This window comes from Eptatretus burgeri, chromosome 13 (genome assembly GCF_056783735.1).
Source record: "Eptatretus burgeri isolate ZD-2024b chromosome 13, Ebu_testis_v1, whole genome shotgun sequence".
Lineage (NCBI taxonomy): Eukaryota > Metazoa > Chordata > Myxini > Myxiniformes > Myxinidae > Eptatretus > Eptatretus burgeri.
The window spans coordinates 16,555,912-16,580,615 of NC_140973.1; the positions used below are offsets into that span (position 1 = coordinate 16,555,912).

General features: G+C 43.9%; 2 protein-coding genes across 3 annotated transcripts in view; one reads left to right on the forward strand and one right to left on the reverse strand.

Annotated features, from left to right (window-relative positions):
- Window positions 1-885: 885 nt before the first annotated feature.
- LOC147013934 (uncharacterized) lies at window positions 886-9,196 on the reverse strand. The gene is made up of 3 exons (XM_085851314.1): window positions 8,962-9,196; window positions 1,613-1,781; window positions 886-1,247 (listed from the first exon to the last, which is right to left on the reverse strand). Exons 1-3 carry the CDS (start codon window positions 9,194-9,196, stop codon window positions 1,199-1,201), a joined length of 453 nt encoding a protein of 150 aa, XP_085707440.1. The 3' UTR covers window positions 886-1,198.
- Window positions 9,197-9,382: 186 nt separating this feature from the next.
- UBR7 (ubiquitin protein ligase E3 component n-recognin 7) overlaps window positions 9,383-24,704 on the forward strand; it is a 30,564-nt gene continuing 15,242 nt past the window's right edge. For both annotated transcript variants that reach the window (XM_085851313.1, XM_085851312.1), the window contains exons 1-8: window positions 9,383-9,663; window positions 10,284-10,417; window positions 11,899-11,959; window positions 12,079-12,174; window positions 15,883-15,936; window positions 16,108-16,207; window positions 23,107-23,291; window positions 24,005-24,214. In XM_085851313.1, the coding sequence (XP_085707439.1) occupies window positions 9,436-9,663; window positions 10,284-10,417; window positions 11,899-11,959; window positions 12,079-12,174; window positions 15,883-15,936; window positions 16,108-16,207; window positions 23,107-23,291; window positions 24,005-24,214 (1,068 nt within the window). In that variant the 5' untranslated portion in view covers window positions 9,383-9,435. The remainder of the gene's footprint in view (window positions 9,664-10,283; window positions 10,418-11,898; window positions 11,960-12,078; window positions 12,175-15,882; window positions 15,937-16,107; window positions 16,208-23,106; window positions 23,292-24,004; window positions 24,215-24,704) is intronic.

Here is a 24,704-nt window from a genome sequence, read left to right on the forward strand (position 1 = left end):
GTTTGAGCCCCGTTGTCTACTGAATTAACACCAGGTGGGGTTGACTCAGCCTGTCATCCTTCCAAAGTCGGCAAAATGAGTACCAGTCTACTAGTATAGGGGCACAGCATCAGCGTCATAGTCACGCCCCAACAAAATGGCAGCCAAGCAAAGCTGCCATATGCAAGAACAATCTTATCACAAATCTTCACCCACAAGTACCTCAAGCATTCCGGGAGAAATAGATAAGAAAGGTCGATACAGAGAAGCAAAGTAGGAGGGGTATGGTATCGACCCCGGCCTCACCCGAACGTGAGCCAGATGGCTCAGGTGCAAACGAACAAGGTATATGGTGCAGGTGTGTGAGAGGTGCGGTGCAAGTAAGTGCGTGTAATGTGAGTTCTGAAAATAATTGTTGTGGGTTCAGTTGACACTCCACAAACCCAAGTTGAATCAATGAGGTGTGTGCACTGTAAGGTGCAAGGATGTAGGATGCGTGTGTAAGACGTGTTGGGAGAGAAGTCAGTATTGGGGAGAATCACTGATGACCCTTTTTATGCTCGAGAATTTGTGGTTGGTTCTACAAGGCGCATAGGAAGTACTGTCCCTTGGGAGTTGGTGACCATGCCTGGAAGCCGCGTCTCCGCGCTCCATTTGCCTGCTGCTCTGTGCCCGTCCCGCTACGTTCCCCAGGCACGACGCTTGGCATGTTTCACCTCGAAGCTGCTCTCGAACCAACTCCACTCGAGCTCTTCTCTCCCATCCTCAGAACTGCACTCAACTCTGAGAACTTTGGAACTGAGCTCTCTCCGAACTGCTCTTGCAGGCCTATTTTCGCCTTCGTTCCTGTCACCTCTCACGTCCGCTTTCCATGATCGTGATTGTAATCGGAGTTGTTTGTCGATGTAAAAGGCAAGATGTGAGTTTGTTTTTATTTTGAAAAGGTGATTGACTGGACATTGCCATAGTTTAACCAAACTCAGAACATGATTCTACATTTCAGTTTTGCAGCAGATATTTTTGAAGCAAAATTTAATTTGAAAACTACTCAAACAATAGTTTTTATTTTTGAATAACAAGGATTGTGCTTGAGCCAAATACACCATTTGATATAAAAAAATAATATTGTTCAAGCTGCAATGTACAGTGCAAGCAAATAAAGACCGGCAGCATCCAATGTCGTCGTCTTTTGTACGCAACACATGGCTGCGGATTAGCATCAGTTCTTGCAGGGGCGTAGCAATGCCGCTGATTCAGTGCTCCCCTCCCTGTAGGTTAGAGCAGGAATTAGAAATGTGGCACGGGTGCTGACGATCGTCTTTAACGTCCACAAACTAATGCTGCCAGACGGGAAGTCCAGTTTAACTTCCATCGGAGAGATGGCACATACTGTTGAATCGCCCGGCCTGTAAAACGGCAGTTTATGGCTGGGCCGAGATTCGAACCGAGGCTCGACAGCTCAGAGTCAAGTGCACATACCTATGGGCTATCCTGACAGCCCCATGCACCCAATAAGCTTCCTGGATTGATGCTGACTTTTGTACAAAGACCAACTGTACTCTCCCACAAACTCGGTTGTATATTATCATCACTCACAGCATAAAAAGAAATTATTTTATTTTTTTAAACAGACCTGCATGAGATTGCAAAATCCCATTCGGCATAACACATCATTTTCTTCTTCTTTGCTGGACTGCTGTGCCCACAGTCCTGCCTTCCACTGCCTTTATCTTCCCTGTTTTTTTCTTCATCCTCATCTTCATCCTCATCCTCGTCTTCCTCGCTCTCAGATTTTCCTTGCACTGCGACGGAAGAAATAACCTATCAGAAATATAACTATTTCACTTTGGTAATCATTAAAACCTTTCATTCTGATGGCTCTTGGAAAGTTTACACTGTATTCCACATCAACTTGAATTCCACATTATATAAGGTTAAGAAGCAAAGAATAAACAAATAACCATTCCTTTTGTGCCGAGGCACTCATCATTGGTTAAGGAGTACAATCCCAGACGGGTCACCACTCCGACGCAGGATACTCGAATGGCTTCCTACCCCAATCAGCTGTGGTACTCATTTTGCCAACTTTGAAAGATGACAGGCTGAGTCAACCCCACCTGGTATTAATTCAACAGCCAAGCAGGATTTGAACTCAAGACCCTAATATGTTCAGTCGGTCACCTTAACCGTTAAGCCAACACCGGGCTTATGAAGCAGAGGATGTTGAAGCGTAAACGTGGTGGCGAGCAACCTTGTTACCCTGTGCTGATTGGTCGTGCTCAAATGTAACCCGTTACCTGGATGTCAGGGAAAAGGGTCTCTCAGGCACAGGGGTGTGTTCCATTAGCAAGCAGTTCGTCACTTGCCAACCCAGCCATTCCGTATCAACCGCTTTGCAAGTCGCTCGGCAAGAGGAGCAATCGATCAAGAGAGGTGCTTCGTTATGTTAGCAAAAAATGTCTGCTGAAGTCTGATTCAAAAAAATACAACCAATGAAATGTTGATGCCCCTGCTATCGATACTCGTATCGTATTGAAACATGCATGTCATACTTTTATTATTAATTCTACTTTTCATCCAAATTCTTAAAGATCTGAAAACAATGCAAAACCATTCCCCCTTAACCCCCTTCCTCATCCTTCCCCCTCCTTCTTCATGGAGAAGACTTCTTTGTGTCGACATTTAGTTTATCGAAGAAATCGACGTCATGACATACAAGGGGTGGGGGTCGCGCAAAGTCACCATCTTGTTTATCTTTCTTTCCCTCTTCCTCATACTCTGTAGCCGCTGCTAACACAATCAACTCTTTTGGAGAAGTTTTTTTTTTTTCATGAGGATCGAGTAAACCTGAAAACGACGGCCCAGACAGCATTTGTTCGAATACCACGATAGCATTGTTTCCATGGAGACCACCAAGTTGTTAAGCGGTGCCAAGCACTCTGTTCCTTTGAAATGCTTGCCTGAACGCTTTGAATTAAGGAAGCCACTTGCTGACGGAACATATCCCTATTAAAGGCTATTTGGCCCATCATGCCTTTGTGATATTCCTGGTAGTGCAAATTATAAAAAGTTCTGATAGGATCTCAACACCCGATTACTATAGGATTTTTTTTCAGCTCCACAACTTGCATTCCTTCATGAGTTCCAAATTCCTGCCCCAACTGCTGCTGGGAGAGGGATGGAAAACCATCCAACATAACCCTGACCCAGAAACAACTTCGGCAGAACCAACGCTCTGAAACAGACTATGTATGGTCCATCGGATCAACTTGAATTCAAATGTGACAGCCAACTTTGCATAATCTGAAGGAGGGTGTGACGATATGCAGCACCCCCTGCTCTCACAATATCAAAAAGGCAATTTTGATCGTATTAAGTAGGTGTGTGTGTGTGTGTGTGTGTGTGTGTGTGTGTGTGTGTGTGTGTGTGTGTGTGTGTGTGTGTGTGTGTGTGTGTGTGTGTGTGTGCGCGCGCGCGCGTCGCTGGTTGTTATGTCCATTTGTGGGTTTGAGGAGACAGAACAAAGTCCCCCCGGGACTCAAAGTATCCACCTCTGCTTTGGTAAGGGATCACGGTTCATGGACCAAGCTGTTCAACTTTGTTGTTGTGAGGGTTTTGGTCCGGGGGCTCTTTTCAGGATAGTCACCGAACGCCGGACTGCTTCCAATTGTCGTTCGTTTGTGGTAATATTCCTGGGTATGGTTTTTAGAATCTCAGTGGAGTTCTTCTTTATTATTCCAGTTGCTCCAATTATCACTGGTGCAATTTCAATGCTCTTCAGCTTCCAAGATTTCTTGATCTCATTTTTGAGGTCCTGGTATTTGGTCATTTTCTTGATTTCTGCATTATTTAATCCAAAATCGCTGGGTGCTGATATCTCAATCAGCAATGCTAGCTTCTCCTTTTTGTTCCTGAAAACGATGTCCGGTCGCAAGGCTTGTTCACGCTCGATGAGATCATCAGCTCGTACATGAGCATGAAGTCCATATTTTCAACGATTGCCCATGGTTCGTGTTTCCATGAGTTTTCTGGAGGTGGTAAAGAGGGGAAGGGGGAGAGAGGGGAGGGACGAGTGTGGAGGAGGAGAGGAGAGGTGGGGGGGGGGGGGTTCCAGCCATGACTAACAGTTTAACGTTCATCCAAAGGATAGCAAACATTGATGAATCACCCTGCCTCTGAAACACTAGGATGACAGTTTATAGCTGGGTAGGGATTTCAACCCAGGCTAGACAGCTTGGAGTGAGCGTGCGTACCTCTCAGCTATCCTGCCGTGACATGGTGATTCATTGCTTTGTAACTGAAAACATTTTTACTCAATGTAATCATCTAATTTTTTTTGGCCTTCTCAACGCCGGAGATGTGCACATGAACAATCGCGGTATCGCCATGGAAGCTTGTAGAGATCGAAGCTTGAGCGCTCCAAGCAAGCACTCCAACGACACGTTTGAAGGAACTTTAAAAAACGAAATGTTTAATTTTTACCTTCGCCACCGAAGGTGAAGGAGGTTATGTTTTCACCCCTTTCTGGCTGTTTGTCTGTGTACGGGATATCTCAAAAAGTTGTGGACGGATTCAGATGAAACTTGGTGGACAGGTTGGGAGGTGACAAGGAAGAATTGATTCGATTTTGGTGAAGATCTGAATCCGGATCTGGATATGAGAACTATTTAATTTATCAAATGATTCTTCACCATTGAGAGATGGGGCTAAAAACAATATATGGCATGATATCTCAAAAATGTATTGGGCCCAATATGTTCGCGTGGATCAGGCATTACGTGGCGGAGGTATGCGCTCTACCGAGTGCCCTTCTAGTTTGAAGTTGTTTTCTAAAAAATTTCCTTCATCAATAATCACTGGAGGCATTTCCTCGAGATGTTGCCTCTTCTTTTCCAAGTCCAGGATTCATTCTACTTCCTTGTTATGTTCGTTTCGATCTCTAAAAATTCCTTTCCAGAATTTTTCTGGCTTTACTTTTCTAGGTGGAGTTAACACATTCTGCTCTTGTTTCCCTAATTTGTGGTGGAATCTCTTCGGGTTCCTCTCAAACATGTGACTTTGATTTCTCCTGTTGTTTGATTCCTTATCGTTTTTACTCGATTTCGTAAGTATATTGATGACTTCCGTCCTCTGTTTGTGTGTTTGTTTGTTTGTGTGTGTGTTTGTGTGTGTGTTTGTGTGTTTGTTTGTAGGCACGATAACTCGAGAACGGAAGAAGCTACCAATGTCAAATTACACCACATGATTCAGGAGGGTGATGGCTAGCGTTGATTAGATTTTGGTCAAAATCGGTCAAAGGTCAAGGTCACAGTGAGGTCAAACATAATTCCGTAAATTCATGTGGAGAAATGGAGTATTTTTGCTTCGGTCGAAGTTACGAGTTCGTTTTAACTTCGATTTTAATTTTGTCTTCGGTTTTTGCGATCGCTTAGGACGCTAAACACTCGGTTGTCGAAATTCTGGTAAAAATCGGATGTTTTGGAGACGTTTTAAGATTGTATAAAAATATTTCACTCGCCGCGTCACGGCTCGTCACGTGGTGCAGCGCGCTCGAGCAGACGCGTCGTTGAGTCACGTAAAGGTTTTGCGTGTGCGCGCTGACAGTGTTTTCGATAAAGGTGGTGTTTAAAAGTCATTTTTTATCCCAATAAAGGTTCTCGTTGCATGCCTGACTCGCTAAGCCGTCGGATTATGTAAAGATTGTTGGTGGATGGCCGAATATTACGGTTTTGTGACTTTGAAAAATAATATTAAATAATTGCGTGGAGAAATGAAGATTTTTGCTTCGGTCGACGTTACGATTTTTGATGGTTTGGTACAGAATCATCGTAGAAACTTCTGGTTTGAGGCGCTACCTTCTCTAGAGACAGCTTTTATTAGACAAGGTCAGAAGTCAAGTTGACGATTTCGTAAGTACCAGTCTATGACTGCTTGTTTGTTTTTTAATCTTCCAAGCTATCATATCTATTTGAAGTTTGTTTTCAGCACCTAAGCACTTGTGGTCTTTGTCTTCAATTTTGTATTTTTTTTTTAATTTTATTATTTGGATTCCCTGTTATAGTTTTGGGCTTCTGTTTCTTTTCCTGAACTGTTGTATCTGACCTACTTCCTTCTTGTGTGTGTGACTGTTTTTTTTTTTGCATACAATGTCGAGGCTCGTATGAGAGCTAACATACAACACACAGCAAGGGGGCATGAGACAAGAGGGGCAGGAGAGGGAAGGACAAAACAGTGGGGAAGAGACAGGGGATCTGTGGAAGGGAGAGGGATGGGGTGGGGAACATGGGGAATACAAAATTGGCATTACAGGGACTTTCAGGAAGGAAAGCAGGGAATTTGAAGGAGGTAGGTTTGGGGTGGATTAACGGGAGTAGAAAAGATCAAGATTTTGGATAGGGGAAGATAAGAGGTGGTGGTGAACAACTGTTTTGAAAACCTCGAGGGAAGAATGGGATAGTTTTTTGCGGAGTTCCACTGGAGGGAGCTTTCTGATGCTGAGTGTGATACACCAGAATGATCGTCCTGATCTCCTGAGTCGAATGGGCTCAATAACTACAAATAACAAGGAAGAATTCGCATGTTTTAAACGCACACCATGATAAGGTGTACAGAACAGCTTAATAGGTCCTTCCACAGCATGACATTCTAATTGCACAATAAATAACAAAAAGAATGATTACATTGTAACACAGCATATATTAATTAATACTAATAATATTAACAATAATAGTAATGGTTGTAGTATAATTTGGCAAATATAATAATGAACGTACAAGTCTGAAGACGACAATGGTTCACGAGCGGTATTCGACGATGTAGATTGTTTCAGAAGTCAAGGATGAGACAATGTGATAATGTTTGACCAAGTTATAAAAATGATCAACATGATGTGGTACGAGTGACAGGTTATTAGCTGCAAAATGTCAAAAACCCGGTTTCGTTCAACAACTTTCAAAATTTGACCTTTGCATAACCTTTAAAGGTCATAGTGGGCAACTTAGCTAAATATAGAATAACAATTGTGCATTTTGTGAAGAAAGCACCAAATTTGGCACACTAATAGCTTATCATATTATGAACAGATTTGGATATTGGGCCATCTCAAATTCAGCCGCTGATGGCTGTGGCAGCCATTTTCCACTGCCATCAAAAATTTTGAGATGGCCCAATATCCAAATCTGTTCATAATATGATAGGCTACTAGTGTACCAAATTTGGTGCTTTCCTCACAAAATGCACAATTGTTATGCTTAGTTGCCCCACTATCACAAAACAATGTTGTGGACATTAAAATAAGGAAAGAGGATACATGCTATAGCTTATTGGAGTTAGTTCGTCGAAGAAGGTTGAAAACCCAGTTCGATTCCCACAACTATGATCCCACAAGGATTATGACCTTTGGTGCAAAACTTCCTCCGGAACATTCCAGGAACAATATAACGTCATATAGGCTATATGGCATTTCGCACTCCTCGGATTATCCATACTTTGATGAAATCTGCGTAAAAACAAACTTGAAGGGGGCGCCATGGGCAAGGTGTTCAAGATAGAGCAAAATGGTTTCAAGACTTTAGGTGGGGAATGACCTAAAGATTATGCATAAAAAATATTGTCATCCGAGCTCTCAAAGTTTGGGCGGTCGTATGATTTTTATGTCAAAATTCGCAATTTTCTAAGTTCGTGACCTTGACCTTGGGACGAAAATGAAAAATCGAGCTCCGTGGGGCTATGCAGGTACCATTGGGCTAACCAAATACCAAAACCCCTGCCAGATTCGACAAATCCCCTTGGAGAAGATGTAACTTGAAATCGGCTACCCCATAAAACCATGTTTTTGGGGTGTGGCTCTGCCCATAATGGGTGCACCATGCCAATTCTCAGGAAAACACAACTCGATCATGATACAAACCTCCCACCCAAATTTTATCAAGATCGGATCAAAACCCACGGGGCTATACTCAGGACAGACAGACAGACACACCCATAACGAATATAGTGGTCATTTACTGACTCGTGAACCAATAATCCCCATGACTTGGTGAAAGATGAGGTTCATGCTCCAGCAGCCCATGGTGTGGTGATCGTATGGCAGCTTAGCTGCCGGGGTAGCCATCATTTCTTGAGGCGCAATAGTGTCGCTGATGCAGTGCCCCTCTACCAGTACACACACTGGAACTGGTATTCATTTCGCCGACCTCGGAAGGATGACGGGCTGAGTCAACCTCCTGGTGTATTAATTCAGCGGCTGACGGGGATTGAACTCAGGACCCTAGGATCCCACCACCATAACCACTGAGCCAACACCAGGCTCAGCAGCCCATCATGGAGTTATGTATGCTCCAAGACCGTGAAGACCGATGAAAATTTGGTCCATTGGACCAACGGGCCCACTCGTTATTTAAATGAAAAGCATGTGACTACTAAACAGCTGCCCCGCTTAATCTTCCAACACATAAAGTAAAGTACGAGAGTGCTTCATTGTTGGTCTGGACAAAGCACATGAGTCCAGGGTTGTGTTTCATTACCAATCAGCTTTGCAGAGCGCTCGCCAAGCGCTCAAGCATTCAAGCAAGCACTCCAAAGAAACGGCTGGCTTGGCAAGCGATAGCAAGCTGATTGCTCATGGAACACTACCCCAAGTTGGTGAAGGATAAACCCAGCGAGGAAGGATCAATTATTGAAGGAAATTGTGAGCGTGATCGTCCTGAAGGACACCGTCAGTGAGATGTGGGAGGAGCGTGGTCAGCGTTTACCTGAGGCAGTCTCGTGGTCGGTTACCACGGAAACGTCGATCCAAAATGACCTCGTCCAACCGCCAAAATTTGTGAAGCTCTCAAAAACAAATTAATGAAACATTCCAATTTGAGATTCCGGGTCGTATTTAATAATATTGTAGATATACTGTATATGTATATATATATATATATATTTTTTTTTTTTTTTATTTATTCATACATAAAGAATATAAAGAAGAATCCGAACCTCTCTCACAAGACACATCCTGTGCTTTCTCCTCTTCCACAAGTTGTCCGAATACCGCGGACACCTCCCCTTTGAACTGCCTCACAGCCCCAACTAGATCTCGCAAGGTACCGGCGGAGGGAACGACGAGCTCCACGCGTTTCCCGTCACCGGTCTGCAGCACACCGCGTATCGAGGACGCCGCCATTGCTGCGCTGTGACCCCCCGCTGGAAGCACTTCCGGTGTCGCCGCCATTGCTGCGCTGACTCCGCTCAAAGCACTTCCGGTGTCACCGCCAACCGCGACTCCTTCAGCCCCGTTCGTCTCGCTCCGCACAAATACCTCGTCTGTTCGTCTCGCGTCGTTTGACCTTTCGGGCTTTTCGCTTTCGCGGCTAAAGGGCGAAGTCGCTCGGTAAACGGTCGTTTTAAACCGTTCGATTTGCGAAGCGCATATTTATTCAGGATCCTCGGACGCGAGAAGAAAGGCAAGAAATGGCGCAGAACGGATTCGCGCAGAAGCGGCGACGTCAAGAGGAGGAGGAGGAGGAGGAGGACGCGAAGGATGTTCGCAGTGAGGAAGGAACTGAAGACTATGGGCAGGAAGATGCCGGTGATACCATCGTGTCCTTGGTGGACGTGATTAAAGAGGACGAGGATCTGGAGAATGAGGCAACGGCCGTGCTGGGTGCGAGCGACTCGGAACGCTGTTCGTACACGGACGTGCGTTGAGTACATCGTCCCAAACCGTTGTGTGTGTGTGTGTGTGTGTGTGTGTGTGTGTGTGTGTGTGTGTGTGTGTGTGTGTGTGTGTGTGTGTGTGTGTGTGTGTGTGTGTCTGTGTGTGTGTGTGTGTGTGTGTGTGTGTGTGTGTGTCTCTTTCTTTCTCGTTCATCAAGGTTTCTGCTCGCCGGATTTCCAGGCAAAGCAAATGTCGATCAGAGAACGAGTTGTTGTGCAAACATTGCTCCGGCGGGAAACTTGCTCTTTGTTTGGGAGCGATGAGTTATCTTGTTGATCCGATTTTAAATGGCGTTTGTGCAGAAATGGGAAGATTAATACACAAGTTTATTTAATAAAGGGACAAAAGCAATGTCGTTCGACGTTCTCGTGCCCTTTGCCGAATGATCTGATCCCATGTGTTATCCGTCCATATTGGATGGAACACCAACACGTGTTACTGCTGAACCATGCTGTCGGTGTGTGTGTGTGTGTGTGTGTGTGTGTGTGTGTGTGTGTGTGTGTGTGTGTGTGTGTGTGTGTGTGTGTGTGTGTGTGTGTGTGTGTGTGTGTGTGTGTGTGTGTGTGTGTGTGTGTGTGTGTGCGCTGCCATCCACCCGCAGGGCTTTGCGAAGCGCCAGGCTTTGTACGCATGCATCACGTGCACACCACGTGGTGCTGTCCCAGCAGGGATGTGCCTCGCGTGCAGTTACACGTGCCACGAGGGACACGACCTTCACGAGCTCTACACCAAGAGGTCTGTGCACCGTTTGGCCGATTTGACGCTCTGCTGGTTTGCGGGCCTTGTGGGTCGTTTGTTTATTTATTTCATAAAAGCACGTGATGAGCCAACCACGACAATCGACGCTCCAACATGCAACGTCCCAGGCCAACACGTAAATTAATTACGTCATCTATTTATTACATACTAAAAAATTTGCACAATTCTTGGCCCTGTTGTTTTTTTTTTGTATACCTTGTCGAGGCTCGTATGAGAGCTAACACATAACGCACATCAAGGGGGGCATGAGACAATAGAGGAGGGAGTGGGAAGGACAAAACAGTGGGGACCAGAGACATTAGGAGATCTGTGGAAGGGAGAAGGATGGGATGGGGAACATGGGGAATAGAAGATGACATTACAGGGACTTTCAGGAAGGAAAGTAGGGAATTTGAAGGAGGTTGGTTTGGGTGGATTATCGGGGGTAGAAAAGATTGAGGATTTGGATGGGGGATGATAAGAGGTGGTGGTGAACAGCTGTTTGAAGGCCTGGAGGGAAGAATGGGAATGAATAGTGAGGGAGTTTATTCCAAAGGCAGGAAAAAAGAGGAATGAAAGAGTGAAGGTGTGCAGTGATTTGTGATTTTGGTAGTTTTACTAGAAGGGGGTTGTTGGCGGACCTTGAGCGCCCTGTGGAAATGTGGTGAGGACATATCGCAGAGAGAGCAGGGGGGAGCGAGGCTGGAGAGGAGATGGTAGAAGACAGAAAGTTATGGGTAATCGTGCTATTTTGTCAAACTTGTCTTACTGGGTGCTTGAGGCCTATCCTTGAGGCTTGAGGCCTACCCTTTCTTCCCCTCGGTGTACGATCGTGTTTATTTGTTTTTTCTCCCTATTATCTTCAATTTCTATCTTTCCCACTTTCCTAACGGCCCCCATCTCTCCCAACTAATCACTCTATTTCTTATCTTAAATCAAAAAAAAAACGCTACCTTTCTCTGATTCTTCTTCTTCATCTCCTCTTCCTCTTCCTCATCCTCCTCTTCTTCTTCCTCGATTTTTTTTGAGGAAAGTTGATTCCAAAGGTGGCAAAAAAGAGGAATGAAAGGGTGAAGGTGAGCAGTGATTCGTGATTTTGGTAGTTTTACCAGAAGGGGGTTGTTGGCGGACCTTGAGCGCCCTGTGGAAATGTGGTGGGGACAAATCGCAGAGAGAGCAGGGGTGGGGGGGGGCGAGGCTGGAGAGGAGACTGTAGAAGACGGAAAGACCACCGACCAACCTGCGGTGATTGAGTGAGAGCCCAAAGACTCAGCCCCATCGCGGAAGATGCCAATCGCGGAAGATTGTTGTCCCTTCTTGTGTGTGCGAGCGTCGTACATCGGCCATTAGTCTCCTCTGATTTAGATTAGTAAATAAGTTAAAGAACTGTTGTGTAAACTTTGATGGAATAAATATTAACATGTCATGCTGGCAAATGTGTTTCCTCCCAATTCCCACCATCTTGAATGACTTTATAGAAACTTTCGTTGTGATTGTGGCAACAACAAGTTCCCAGACATGACTTGCAAACTCTATGCGGTAAGTTTATCTTATTTATTAAATTTACTTCCCCCCCCCCCCCCCGTAAATCTAGTTTACCGGCTCATTTCCTTTTTTCAATGTCAGGATGACTGGAGTTGCCCACCTTCTTATTTCAGGATAAAGACCCCATCAACAAAGAAAACAAGTACAACCACAACTTTCAAGGGCTATACTGCATTTGTGAGAGACCATACCCTGACCAGGATGATGAGGTTTGAAAGCTACACACCCAAATTTTGTGTTGCCTGTTTAACTTGAGCAAGCAGTGATTTGTGAAGCAATTGAGCATACGTTTCTCGGGACATTAAGGCACATCGCTGTCGTTTTTCAACTGGTTAATTAATTTATTAAATGTTCTGAAAGCTTTAAAGTTGTAATCTGAAAACAAATCTGACTTCCGGTTAACAAGAAACTGCCCTCTAAAGCAGTGGTGGACAACCTAAGTGAATAATTTGGCCGCAAGTCTGGCTCTCAAATAACTCCAAGGGCTGCAAGACCTCCTTCACCGCAATAAAAAAATCCAAAAATGAAATATTTTAATATAAATGGAGGGCCTGCAGGATGGAGAGCCTGCGTTCGAATCCTGACCCAGCTATAAACTGTCATCTCGGTGTTTCCAGGGCCGTGTTTCGGTATGTCGAAGCCCTGGAGCACTAAGTATGTCGAGGCCCCCTGTAATATTGCATATAAGATATGTTGTTGTTTACTGTGTGAATTTACATGAGAAAAACGACTTTTATAAGATTTTTTTTTAAATGGAATCAAAAGCATTTTTTTTTTATCAATAATATCATTCTTTATTCATCAAAATTCAAAAATAACTTTAAACATCATCAAAATTTTCAAAAATAGGTTCCGCAACTATTTTTGGAAATAACAATGTAAGATACATCGGGTGGAACTATGTCTATGAAATCATCAGATACACAAGATCATGCTGCTGCTGTGGGGAAGCTCACTTTGTCATATTGACTCGACGCGCCTTCCGACTGGAAAAGTCATCCACAATTCCATCAAAGGACAGCTGGTGCAGAGGGTCACTCTCAATGCTCATGAGTGTTCGAGAGCTCAGTCTTTCCTCTCCCATCGATGTTCTCAGTCGCTCTTTCATGTGCTTCATCTTCAAAAAGGACCACTCCCCACTGCAGTTGGTAGCCATGAGAACTAGGTACATATGCAGCGCTATCTCCGTGTTTGGAAACGTGTCCTTTAGCCTTCGGTAAAAATGTGGAGGCCCTCATTTTGTGGAGGCTCTGGAGCACGTGCTCCACTGGCTCCGCCCTAAATACAGCCCTGGGAGTTTCACAGGCAGGGCGATTCATAAGTGCGTGTGCCATCCCTCAGATGGATGTTAAACTGAGTGTCCCATCCAACATTAGTTGGTGGACGTCAAATATTCCACGGTGTCTTTCTTGAAGAGGAGGCAAGCTATCACTGGCACCCTGAATATATTACAAATTCCTGCCCAAATCTATAGGGGGCACTGCATTAGCGGTACAGCCACGCTCCCAGCAATGATGCAACCAGCAACCATTGGCTGCATACAAACTTAATGGATTTAAATGGAGCTATGTATTAATTACATTATATAAACATTAAGACTGTCGTCATGGATTGAACATGCCAACAAGAAAGATCTTCAAGAGGTAATTCAGGATCTTGTAGAGATGAGTTCGCAGAATCTGGTTCCTGTAAATTGCAAAACCAGGGGTGGGGGAAGGGGGTGCAGGGAGATGCATTGCGGGGCCACAAGCGGGTCATGTGTGGCCCAATATGACTGCAGAGGTTGAGGTTTTGGGTGATTATGTCGGTGCTGGCCTAAACTAAGAGACCAAGATTAAGCGGAGATGCTTACTGCTCCAGTTTGTTCATCCACCTCGTGCTGCAAACCTATAGATTAGGGTCCGGCGTTGTACCGATATAACTTTCTTTATCGGTATACCGAAAAAAAAAAAAAAACAGAAACTGGGATATCACCTACAAATCGAAGAAAAGTGTTTACAACCTTTAAATCCCGTACATGATTTTAAAAGCTTTGCATTCGGCATCTCGGCGAAACATGGAACAGTAAAAGTGAAACAGATGACATCAAGATGTAACAGGAAGTAAGTGCAGTATGTTTTAACTTTTAACCCTCAGCATCTGAGCACCCGTACAAGCAATCACGTTTTTCTTTGTCCTCATGGCTGGTTTTAAAGCAATTGCCAATTGATTATTATTTTATATGAATCGGGTGTGCTTTCGAACTCCTGTGCCGAGTCGGTGATCTGCGATAGCGATACCGGTATGAAAGCGATTATGGGTACAGCGTTCCGCGATAGTCATACCGGTACGGCGATAGTGGTTTTCTGACTTGTGCCGATTACCAACACTGATCTCACTTTAAAACAAAATCATTTTAATACTAGTTGAAGTTGGAAGTAAAATAACCGTCCTCATCATGGGGAGGGAAAAAGCCCCATGCGGGAATACTTTGAAAAATTACTCTGTGTCAATGATGTGTACGTAATGTTGGACCATTGCGTATTTTTGTAACCTGCGTAAAAAGAAAAAAAAATGAAATATTTAATTTTTGTTAAAAAAAATATAATATCGATATTCCTCTATGACCCCACCGGTATCTCGATATCGGAAAAAAAATCAATATCGACGGAACCTACTACAGATATTAACAACATGCTACGGATTGTATTTTAATAGTACTTGACATTGACTTGATATTAGCCAATCCCCCCTGCAACTTCCTGGTTTCGTCTTTTTTTTTTTTTTCTTTTCTTTTCTTTTTCCCCATCTCGGGGAAAATTGGTTTACGTTGTCTTTCTATAGACCGTATAACTTTACTGCATGTTCTCAGTTGCATTAAGAGTGAGGACATTGAGTCAACCGTAATGTGGACCAGCATCACATGTTGACCGGATCTGTTGGTCCAGGTACATAACCTCCTCCCTCCCTGAACATAATTAAATTGCTGGATTTTCTGAGAGATTACATTTGATCCACCTTTGCTGGCCTTATTTATTTATTTTTCTTCTTTAACATTATTATAAATGCAATGTTCATCTTTTATATTTCGATTTAAAATGGTTGTGGTCTGAACTGTGCCGGTGGGCCCACATTTCCACAAACTAAAACAATAATTTCCCATTCTAGAAACACCCGCTCTCTTTGGTAGCACTCAGGGGGGTGAGTGGGGTAGTGGGGGAACAAATATATTTTGTGCCCTGGCAAATAAACTGTGTTCTTTCGTTATGATTACGATTTATATAATTAATTGTATAAGGAACTGATTGACTTTTAATCATGTATCTTCTTTCAGAAATGTCAAATCTGTTCATGCTCTTTTGCGTATTTGTCGTGATTATGACGTAACTCCAGAGCCTTTCGTGTCTTCGGTTTTATTTTTTTGTTTGTTTGTTTGTTTTGATTGTTTTTTGTTTCCTGTGATGGAGGACATTGCGGTGAGCTGCGATCGACCGATCATCCGTCCGTGTACTTTTGTGTCACCGATATTTTAACAACTGTTGAACATTTAGCTTTCATATTGCAGATATCTATTGCTCATGACATTATCTCAACCTGATTAGATCATGGCTGTGATTGGCTGAATTATGTTGCCATGGCAACCATCTCAGTAACTTGGCTTGTATATGCGATATTTCAAAAAACGTTCAAGATTTACCTTTCATATTACACAGATCGATTCCTCATACCACCCATAAGGTGGGGGACCTGGAGTATCAGCTCCTTGTTTTTTGCTTGTTGAACCAAGAGTTCTGTGATTGTAAATTTAGTGCTTTATGTGCTCATGGCATCATGAGCATTATAAATGCAATACCTTTTATTTTGATTGAAAACTGGTTTGGGGATGAACTTTGCCGGTGTACATACTAATGATGTCCTATTTCGTGTGGCACCTGCAGGTTCCTGATGAGATGATTCAGTGCATCATCTGTGAGGATTGGTACCATGGCCGAGTAAGCATCTTTATTCGATACTTCATCAAAAAAAAATTGTTGATTCCATTAATTCACGTTATTTCATGTGTCATTAAATGTCATTTTGAACAACGTCCGAGATTCAATGGTATAATTAGATTGTATTTATTGCGTCGTCGTTGCTAACCAAGCTGTCCATTTGTTTCGCAGCATCTCGGTGCATCGCCTCCTGAAACTGGTGATTATCAGGAGATGGTATGCAGCGGTTGCATGGGCCAGTACCCATTTTTGGAGGCTTATGCTGTCAAGTCTGCAGGTAAACACTGCGTCCTGTATAACACATCACCAAGTACTAATATGGTCTGTTCTATTGATTGTCAAAATGGCGGCAGACTTAAGAACATGGATTTTTATTTTGACTTTTTTTTTAACAGGAACTAAGGCTTGTCGTACAGCTTCCACGCACACATCTCACGCACATGGATATACAGACGAATGGATACACCAGATGCAACACAGGACTGTGAGACAAGAAAAACACAGTGACTTAGTTTGGGGGAAGTGCCTTCACTTCCGGGGGCACACTGGGTGGGGGGCGCCACCTTTCTCTAAACTAAAAAAAACTTTGGACTTCTGTATCTCTTAAACCTCACCAAGGAAAAAATTGAAACTTGGCACACAGCAAGGACTCCTCATGGGGAATAAGTATGATTTTTTTTTTTAATGATGTCATTGGTGCCATCGTTATGATGTCATAATTGCATAGGAAGAATGCTAAATCCGATCAGTATGAACATTTTTGAGGGTCATCTCAGGATAAAATGGTCCACAGAAAAGAATCTGATGATGTCATCAGTCATGTGATTTGGCAGCCATATTGTTTAAAAAAAAATTGAAAACCTTCAAAAATCATCTTCTGAAGTGACTGAACAGATCGAGGCAAAACTTTACAAGTATGACTGCCTATCCATGAGAAACAAAAGCTTCACACATATGATGTCATAGGTCACAGGATTTGGCAGCCATATTGGATTTACCCTAAAACTTATAAAAATACACTACTCAAAAGAAGTCCTGGCAAGGGTCTGCAATCTCTGAAAGCTCTTTTTGGTTCACGAGTCAGTAAGTGACCACTATATTCGTTATGGGTGTGTGTCTGTCTGTCTGCTGGGTAGTCGATCTAGCCGAAAAAAAAAAAAAATTGAGATTTTTTTTTCTACCCATATTATCAGTATTTCCGTCGATATGTTTGTCTGTCTGTTGGGTAGGCTATCTCGTCAGAAAAAAAGATTTTTTTCAAAAAAATTTGTTCTACCCTTATTATCAGTATTTCCGTCGATCTGTTTGTCTGTTTGTCTGTCTGTCTGTCTGTCCCTCTGTTCGGTCCAGTGCTCCGTTAATACAATGGCGATTTCGATAAAACTTGGTTGGTAGGTTCATACCATGACCTAGTTATGTGCAAATGAGAACCATTGCTATGGACACCACCATTGCCTAGCAACGGGACTTTGAAATTTTTGAAAAATCATAAAAAAATTATTTTTTCGAAAATCAAAATTCGGGCTACGAGCGACTGTGGGCAGTACATTCAGCCATATTGTCAAAAATTTCCAGCCGGATCCTATGAAAACTGTCGGAGAAGATAGACTTTGAATGAACCCTGGTCGAAAACAATAAAAAAACGAAGTTCGTTATATCTCAGGGACTATGAGTCACATATACATGAAACTGGTATGGGAGGTTCATGGTATGTGTGAGAAAGAACCGTTGCTATGGACCCCTCCGTTGCCTAGCAACAGCCGAAAAACCTCTAAATGTGGGGGTATTTTAACGAAAAAAACAATCTGCAGCATTAACCCTTGAAGCTAGAATCATGAATTTTCTTGTGCTTAATCCTCAGGTCATTCCCCATCGAATGGGCCCATCGCGTCAGGTTCTATTAGGTAGGCGACTACCCATGTCTGCCTACTGGCTTGTCTATATGTATGTCTGTTCGGTCCAGTGCTCCGTTAATACAATGGCGATTTCGATGAAACTTGGTTGGTAGGTTCATACCATGACCTAGCTGTGTGCAAATGAGAACCGTTGCTATGGACCCATCCGTTTCCTAGCAATGGACCTTTGACATTTTCAAAAAAATCTCAAAAGTTTACTTTTTTCAAAAATCGGTCCATGAGCGACTGTGGGCAGTACATTCAGCCATATTGTCAAAAATTTCCAGCCGGATCCTATGAAAACTGTCGGAGAATATAGACTTTGAATGAACCCTGGTCGAAAACAATAAAAAAACGAAGTTTGTTATATCTCAGAGACTGAGTCAGATATACATGAAACTGGTATGGTAGGTTCATGGTATGTCCTAGTTATGTGTGAGAAAGAACCGTTGCCATGGACCTCTCCGTTGCCCAGCAACGGCCGAAAAAACCTCTAAATGTGGGGGTATTTTAACGAAAAAAACAATCTGCAGCATTAACCCTTGAAGCTAAAATCGTGAATTTTCTTGTGCTTATTCCTCAGGTCATTCCCCATCGAACGGGCCCATCGCATCAGGTTCTATTGGGTAGCCGACTACCCATGTCCGCCTACCAGCTTGTCTGTCTGTCTGTCCCGAGCATATCTCCGTGGGTTTTGATCCGATCCTAATAAAAAATTTGGGTGGGAGGTTTCTATCATGATCTAGTTATGTTTTCCTGAGAATGGGCGTGCTGCGCCCATGGGCAGAGCCACGCCCAAAAAACGTGTTTTTAGGGGGTAGCCGATTTCAAGTTACTTCTTCTCCGAGGGGGTTTGTCGAATCTGGCAGGGGTTTCGGTATTTGGTTAGCCCAATGGCACCTGCATAGCCCCACGGAGCTCGATTTTTTTTTTTTTTTTTTTTTTTTTTTTTCATTTTCGTCCCCATGTCAAGGTCACAAGGTCACAAACTTAGAAAATGTCAAAAAATCAATAAATTGGGCATCGAGCTCCTAAGGTTTTCAACTGTTTTGAATGAAAGTTGGTATGCAAGTTGTGCTCTTCGAGTACTATAACTTTCATCTTTTACGTTTTTATCCCCCGCCGCGTGGCAGAAGGGGGATATAGTTGTCACCCAGGGCGTCCGGCTGTCCGTCCGTCCGTCCAGGCGTCAACATTTATAGCTGTGAATGCGATAACTCATAAACTGTTCGCCATATCGATTTGAAATTTGAGTCACACATGTACCACCTGAAAAGGAAGAACCTTATTGATTTTGGGCGTGGCCGGATCCAAGATGGCCGACTGGGGCGGCATCAACATTTGTAGCTGTGAGTGCGATAACTCATAAACTGTTCAACATATCGATTTGAAATTCGGGTCACAAATGTACCACCTGAAAAGGAAGAACCCTATTAATTTTGGGCGTGGCCGGATCCAATATGGCCGACTGGGGCGGCCATCTTGAAAAAAATGTTTTTTGTAATAAATGGAAAACCGCTTATCTGATTTCAATTATTTTTGGTTACTACGTTCCTCACCCCTGGGGAACTATTTCGAGATGATGACCAAATGGTGTCTTGTTTCCAATTCACCTCCCTCATTATCTGGAATATGTATGACCTTTTTCATTCAATGGCAGGGGATTCCCCATCTCTGATGGTATATTTCCCGATTCCCGCCAGTTTGTCTGTGGCGTCCCCTCGAAGGTCAAAAAATAAAAAAGGCGAACCGTGTACATTGCTCGTGAACCATCGCCGTCTCCAGATTTGTTCTTGTTATTTTTATTGAGCTATTTGGGAGCAAAGTGAAAAGCAGAGTTAAAAATTTGGTTCACGTCTGTCTGTCGGTCTGTCTCCAGATGTCAGTTTATAATTGAGGAATGACTTAATTTCAATTGAAAGTTATATTTTGAATACTGTAGAACACAAATCTGAAAATGAACCTGTAGATTAGCAGTACTTTTGCTCTGAATTTGGTAAATGGAATGTCATCCCAATCACGCATGCACAGAGAGGAATGAGATAATTGTCTTCGTCTGTCTGCCTATTTGGCAGTCAAATGAAATTGAAAATCATTCTAAACAGGAAACTTACTGTTTTTAGGGATGCCATAAAGGACATAAAAAACTAATGTGATGTGTTTAATAAGGTGGTGCAAAGGATGCTGCATCAATGACAGTAATCTTTTGATAAAGTTCCCCCCCCCCCCCCTTTCAGCCTTTGATTCTTGGTCTTTATGAGTGCTGAGCTTCTCAAGGCTGGTGGAAATGGTTAAGGCTTCTGCTTACAGGGGAAACTTCTCAAGGCTTCTCCTGCTTACAGTGGAATTTGCGCATTGCGTTCCTCCAAGCCCGTCCCTCGGTGTACTGCAGTGAGAGTGGAGGGTGGTGGGCTCTTGGCAGAGGTGTCCGAAGTGAAGACCCGTTAGGCCGATTACTTTGAGCGGCTGTACCAGGCTGATCCATCAGCAGTTGAGTTGCATGTCAGGGGTGTTACTATCCTGATTGCTGACCCTCCAATCAACTGTGATTCACCTTCGTTTGTGGAAACAATGGCTGCTGTGAACCGGTTGAAATGGAATAAAGCTCCCAAGATCTGTGGCATCCATGCTGAACTGCTCAAGGCTGGTGGAAATGTTGTACTCATATTGTTGTATGCAGTTCTGTGCTCTGTCTGGAACACAGGCATCATCCCAACTGACTGGAAGAGGGGCTTTGTCCCTCTCTGGAAAGGGAAGAGGGATCGCCAGGACTGCAACAACTACTGAGGGGTGATGCTGCTCTCAGTGCCGGGCAAGGTCTTTGCTCGGATAATTCTTGGTAGGATTCGCCACCATCTGCTTGAGCACCAGCGCCCAGGGCAGTCAAGCTTTACACCAAAGAGGTCAACGATTGACCGTATCCTTGCTCTTCGGGTCCTCACCGAACGCAGACGAGAGTTTTGACAGGGGTTGCTTGCAACCTATGTTGATCTCTGCAAAGCGTTCGATTCAGTGAATCGGGATGCCCTCTGGAGGATTCTTGGTCTTCGTGGGGTGCCACCAAAACTGATCAATCTGATGTCTGACATATACTCTGGTACTGAGAATGTTGTGAGATGTGGTGGTACCATCTCTGACTTATTTCCAGTTGTTACTGGAGTTTATCAGCAGTGTGTACTGGCCCCCACACTTTTCAGCACTTGTATGGACTGGATTCTAGGAAGGATGTCGAAGAGATCAAGCTGTGGTGCATCGTTTGGGAATGTCAAGATCTCTGACTTTGATTTCGCAGATGATGCAGTCATTTTCGCAGAGGCACTGGATATCCTTTTGGGGGCCCTCGAGGTGCTGAATGAGGAGTCGGAGCCGCTGGGTTTACGAGTTTCCTGGGTCTAAGATCCAGGCTTTCAATGACATCTTGGATGCTGCCATCTTGTCTGTACCTGTTTTTGGTGAGGATGTTGAGGTCGCGCAGAAATTAATTTACTTCCACAGTCATATTCAAGTCTCCGCTGGCTGTGAACCAGAGATCAATGGACGTCTGGGTCGGGCCTGGGGAGTCGTGGATTCACTGGATCATGGGGTGTGGGAGGACGAAAGTCCAAGTCTTCAGGTCCTTGGTGCTTCCAGTCTTCCTCTACGGAAGTGAGACTTGGACTCTGACCAGGCATCTGAGATGGAGACTTAATTCCTTTGGTACCAGGTCTCTTTGGAGAATCCTTGGCTATCGCTGGTCGGACTTTGTGTCCAATGAGCAGTTGCTGAGAGAGACTCAAATGAGATTTGTTACCTGCATTGTCCGTGAGCATCAGCGTCAGCTGCGGCTGTATGGACATGTGGCTCGTTTTCCTGACGCTGATCCTGCTCACCAGATTCTCTCAGCGAAGGAGCCTCATGAGTGGAGGAGGCCAATGGGCCGGCCACGTGCCTCGTGGTTGCAGCGGGTTGATAAGCATCTCAAGGAGAATGGGATGGGCCAGGTATCTGCCTGGGGGGGTGGTCAGACAGAGGCCTCAGGAGTACCGGCGGAAAGTGGACACAGCAACGCGCTGCTCTGGCACATGCTCCCATTCCTGACCTGACCTGACCTATGAAGCGGTTATTGTATGTAATTTGAATTGTATACTTGAACACAGTGGAACAAAAATCGCCTAATTGACACTTACAAAACCCTCTAGTTTAGCAGTCCTGCACCTGGGCAAAATATTACGCCATGTTACACCACCTCAACCAATCAAATTTGCTGCTTGCACTCTCAGTGTTGGGGAATATCGAGATTCAGACAAAATCGTGGATGGTAGGAAATATAGATTGTGATCAGAAACGCAAAGCCAGAGTTGAAAAGACCCTTCCCATGTCTTCTTTCTCAAGACTGCGTGGGTTGGTGTTCGATGAACTCCCTACTTATTGGTCCCCTACCGGTTTCACCAGAGGGGACTACAGGTTTGCTCCGTCTGTCCTTCCGTCCAACCTGTCGTTTTTCAGTCCTTTTTCCCCGTACCCTTTAATATACTCAACTGAAACTTGGTACACTGTTTTATTATGATAGGTTCCAGAACAAGTTCGAGTTTCAGGGCATTTCGGCAATTTTTCACAGTTATGCCCTTTTGGACTTCACTTATTATACACTGGTCAGTTTTCAGCTGCTCTGACTCCACCCCACTGCTTTACACCCATTGGCTGGACAGTTAAGTTGGCCTGACTCCATCCCAATTAAAATCATGCGCTGCCATTGCATGAAGCTGCACAGATCGGCAGGCCTCGGGCCTTAGCCATGGGTGTTAGTCGAATAATCCCAGTTATATTACGGTGATGTATTATAATATATGCATGTTTTTGCTTCATGTATGTACATCGGGGCATTTTTATTTTTATTATTTTCGGCACCAAACACGCCATCATACACCACCTAAATAAATAATGGATAAAAACATCCATTGGGACCAGTAGGGGGACATGTATTGCAAAGCAATTCTCGCTCTTGTTAAAAAAAATTCTCAATCGAGCAGAAACTTGACCGATTTCATTTGAAAAGTGTACGACTGCAGAACTATTTAATCCTTTCATTCTGATTGGAGAAGCAAATTACACAAAATGCACCTAAATACCATGCTTTGCACTCGTGGTGATGAAGAAGGGATTATGATGACCGGAAACTTTAACTGATTGCATTACTGTAAATGGATCTTTATTTTTTTTTTCAAAAAAAAACACTCGTTTTTGTGTGTTCAGCAGTAATATTTGATTCTTACATTGCTATTCGGTTGTCTTGTACCTGCAGTCGTAAAGATGGACAACGAAGCTGCCACCATGCCAGTTGGCTCATCAAAAAGGGGCAGCGCCATGCCACTGAAGAAAGAATTATCTGACGTACAGGACGTTCTAAGCTGTAGTGTGAAGGTCGAGGTTACGTCTGATGATGAATGCAGTTCGACTACGCCAGACCACAGCATCGACAACGTATGGTCAAAATCTGTGTGTTGTGTGTGTGTGTGTGTGTGTGTGTGTGTGTGTGTGTGTGTGTGTGTGTGTGTGTGTGTGTGTGTGTGTGTGTGTGTGTGTGTGTGTGTGTGTGTGTGTGTGTGTGTGTGTGTGTGTGTGTGTGTGCTGTGTTACAGATTGGCCGTCACACATCAAGAAAGTTCGCTCATACTAAGGATGTCTCAAAAATGCTGTGAATTTTGCAAACAATCTAACTCTCAGCTGAATCGTGGCCAAGCTATAAACCCCCATCCTGGTGTTTCACAGGCAGGGCGAGCCATCTGTGTGTGCCGTCCCTCGGATGGACGTTAAACTTGACGCCCCATCTGCCGGCATTAGCTGGTGGAAGTTAAAGATCGAATGGCATCCTTCGCAAAAAGTAGGCAAGCTATCACCGGCACAATGAACAAAATCCAAATTCCTGCCATAACTATTGAGTCGAGCGTCATGCTTGGCCAGCTGGTTCGTGAAGGACTTTAGCCAAACACTTCCCCTGGCCAACCCCACAAGAACGTGGGGATAATTGTGGCCGTTCAAAAGGAAGAAGAAGACTATCATTGCACCTCTTTTGCTCATTGTGTTTATAAAAAATACCTCTCATTGTGTACTTGTTTAAAAGGAAACCATGTACTGGACCAATTGTATCCATCCTCTCATTTGTGTCATCTCTCCGTTCCCCATACTGTATGCAGGATGGCTCACAGCCAAATGGAGACATTTCAAGCCAGATGTTGAAGTCCGTGAAAAAAGAAGAGTATGAGGAAGATGATGAAGATAAGAAGCCTGGGAATTCTTGTCTGCTTGCCGACCTGCAGACCTGTTTCAAAAAAGCTGCCAAGCCAACGGTCACTTTCTGGCCTTTTGGTTGGCGTGACAAACTCTGCACCTGCCATTCCTGCCTGGTAAGCCCCAATTGTGTCGACGCAACACCAACAAATCATTACGTTCTTCGAACGCCTCTCCACAAAAACGTTAATAATAATGCTTCACGGCGGTTACATTGTGTGGTCTCGGGGGAAGTCTGTTCAACCTTGGTTCAACATTATGTGTGGTTCACTAGGTTTAATGATTTTACACATAACTATGAGACTGCAGTGATATTACACTTTTTGAAGATGATTTTCATGATCCAGTTTGTCTCCTGTGGTTGGCTTTTGGTGATACAATGAAAGACCAGATGTGATCTTACAATATTACTCTCAAATAAAAGAAGCCTATCGAGGGATGATTGATTTATTATTGTGAGCTTTCTCACCTCGTCCGATTTAAATTATTTCATTCCTAAACCCTTATATACCTAGTAATACTCAAACAATGGCAGTGTTTCTTGTTTATGGATACTCTCTTCTCTCCTTGCTGCTTGGTTCCATTTTGACCCATCATGCCTGTGCT

Excerpts from the sequence above, each read along its gene's own strand:
- LOC147013934 (XM_085851314.1), bottom strand. The coding sequence starts at position 9,196 with ATGGCGGCGACACCGGAAGTGCTTCCAGCGGGGGGTCACAGCGCAGCA. Across the intron at positions 1,782-8,961 it reads GGATGTGTCTTGTGAGAGAG|TGCAAGGAAAATCTGAGAGC; the intron begins GTTCGGATTCTT and ends CTTCCGTCGCAG. Across the intron at positions 1,248-1,612 it reads GATTTTGCAATCTCATGCAG|GGAGGGGAGCACTGAATCAG; the intron begins GTCTGTTTAAAA and ends TCTAACCTACAG.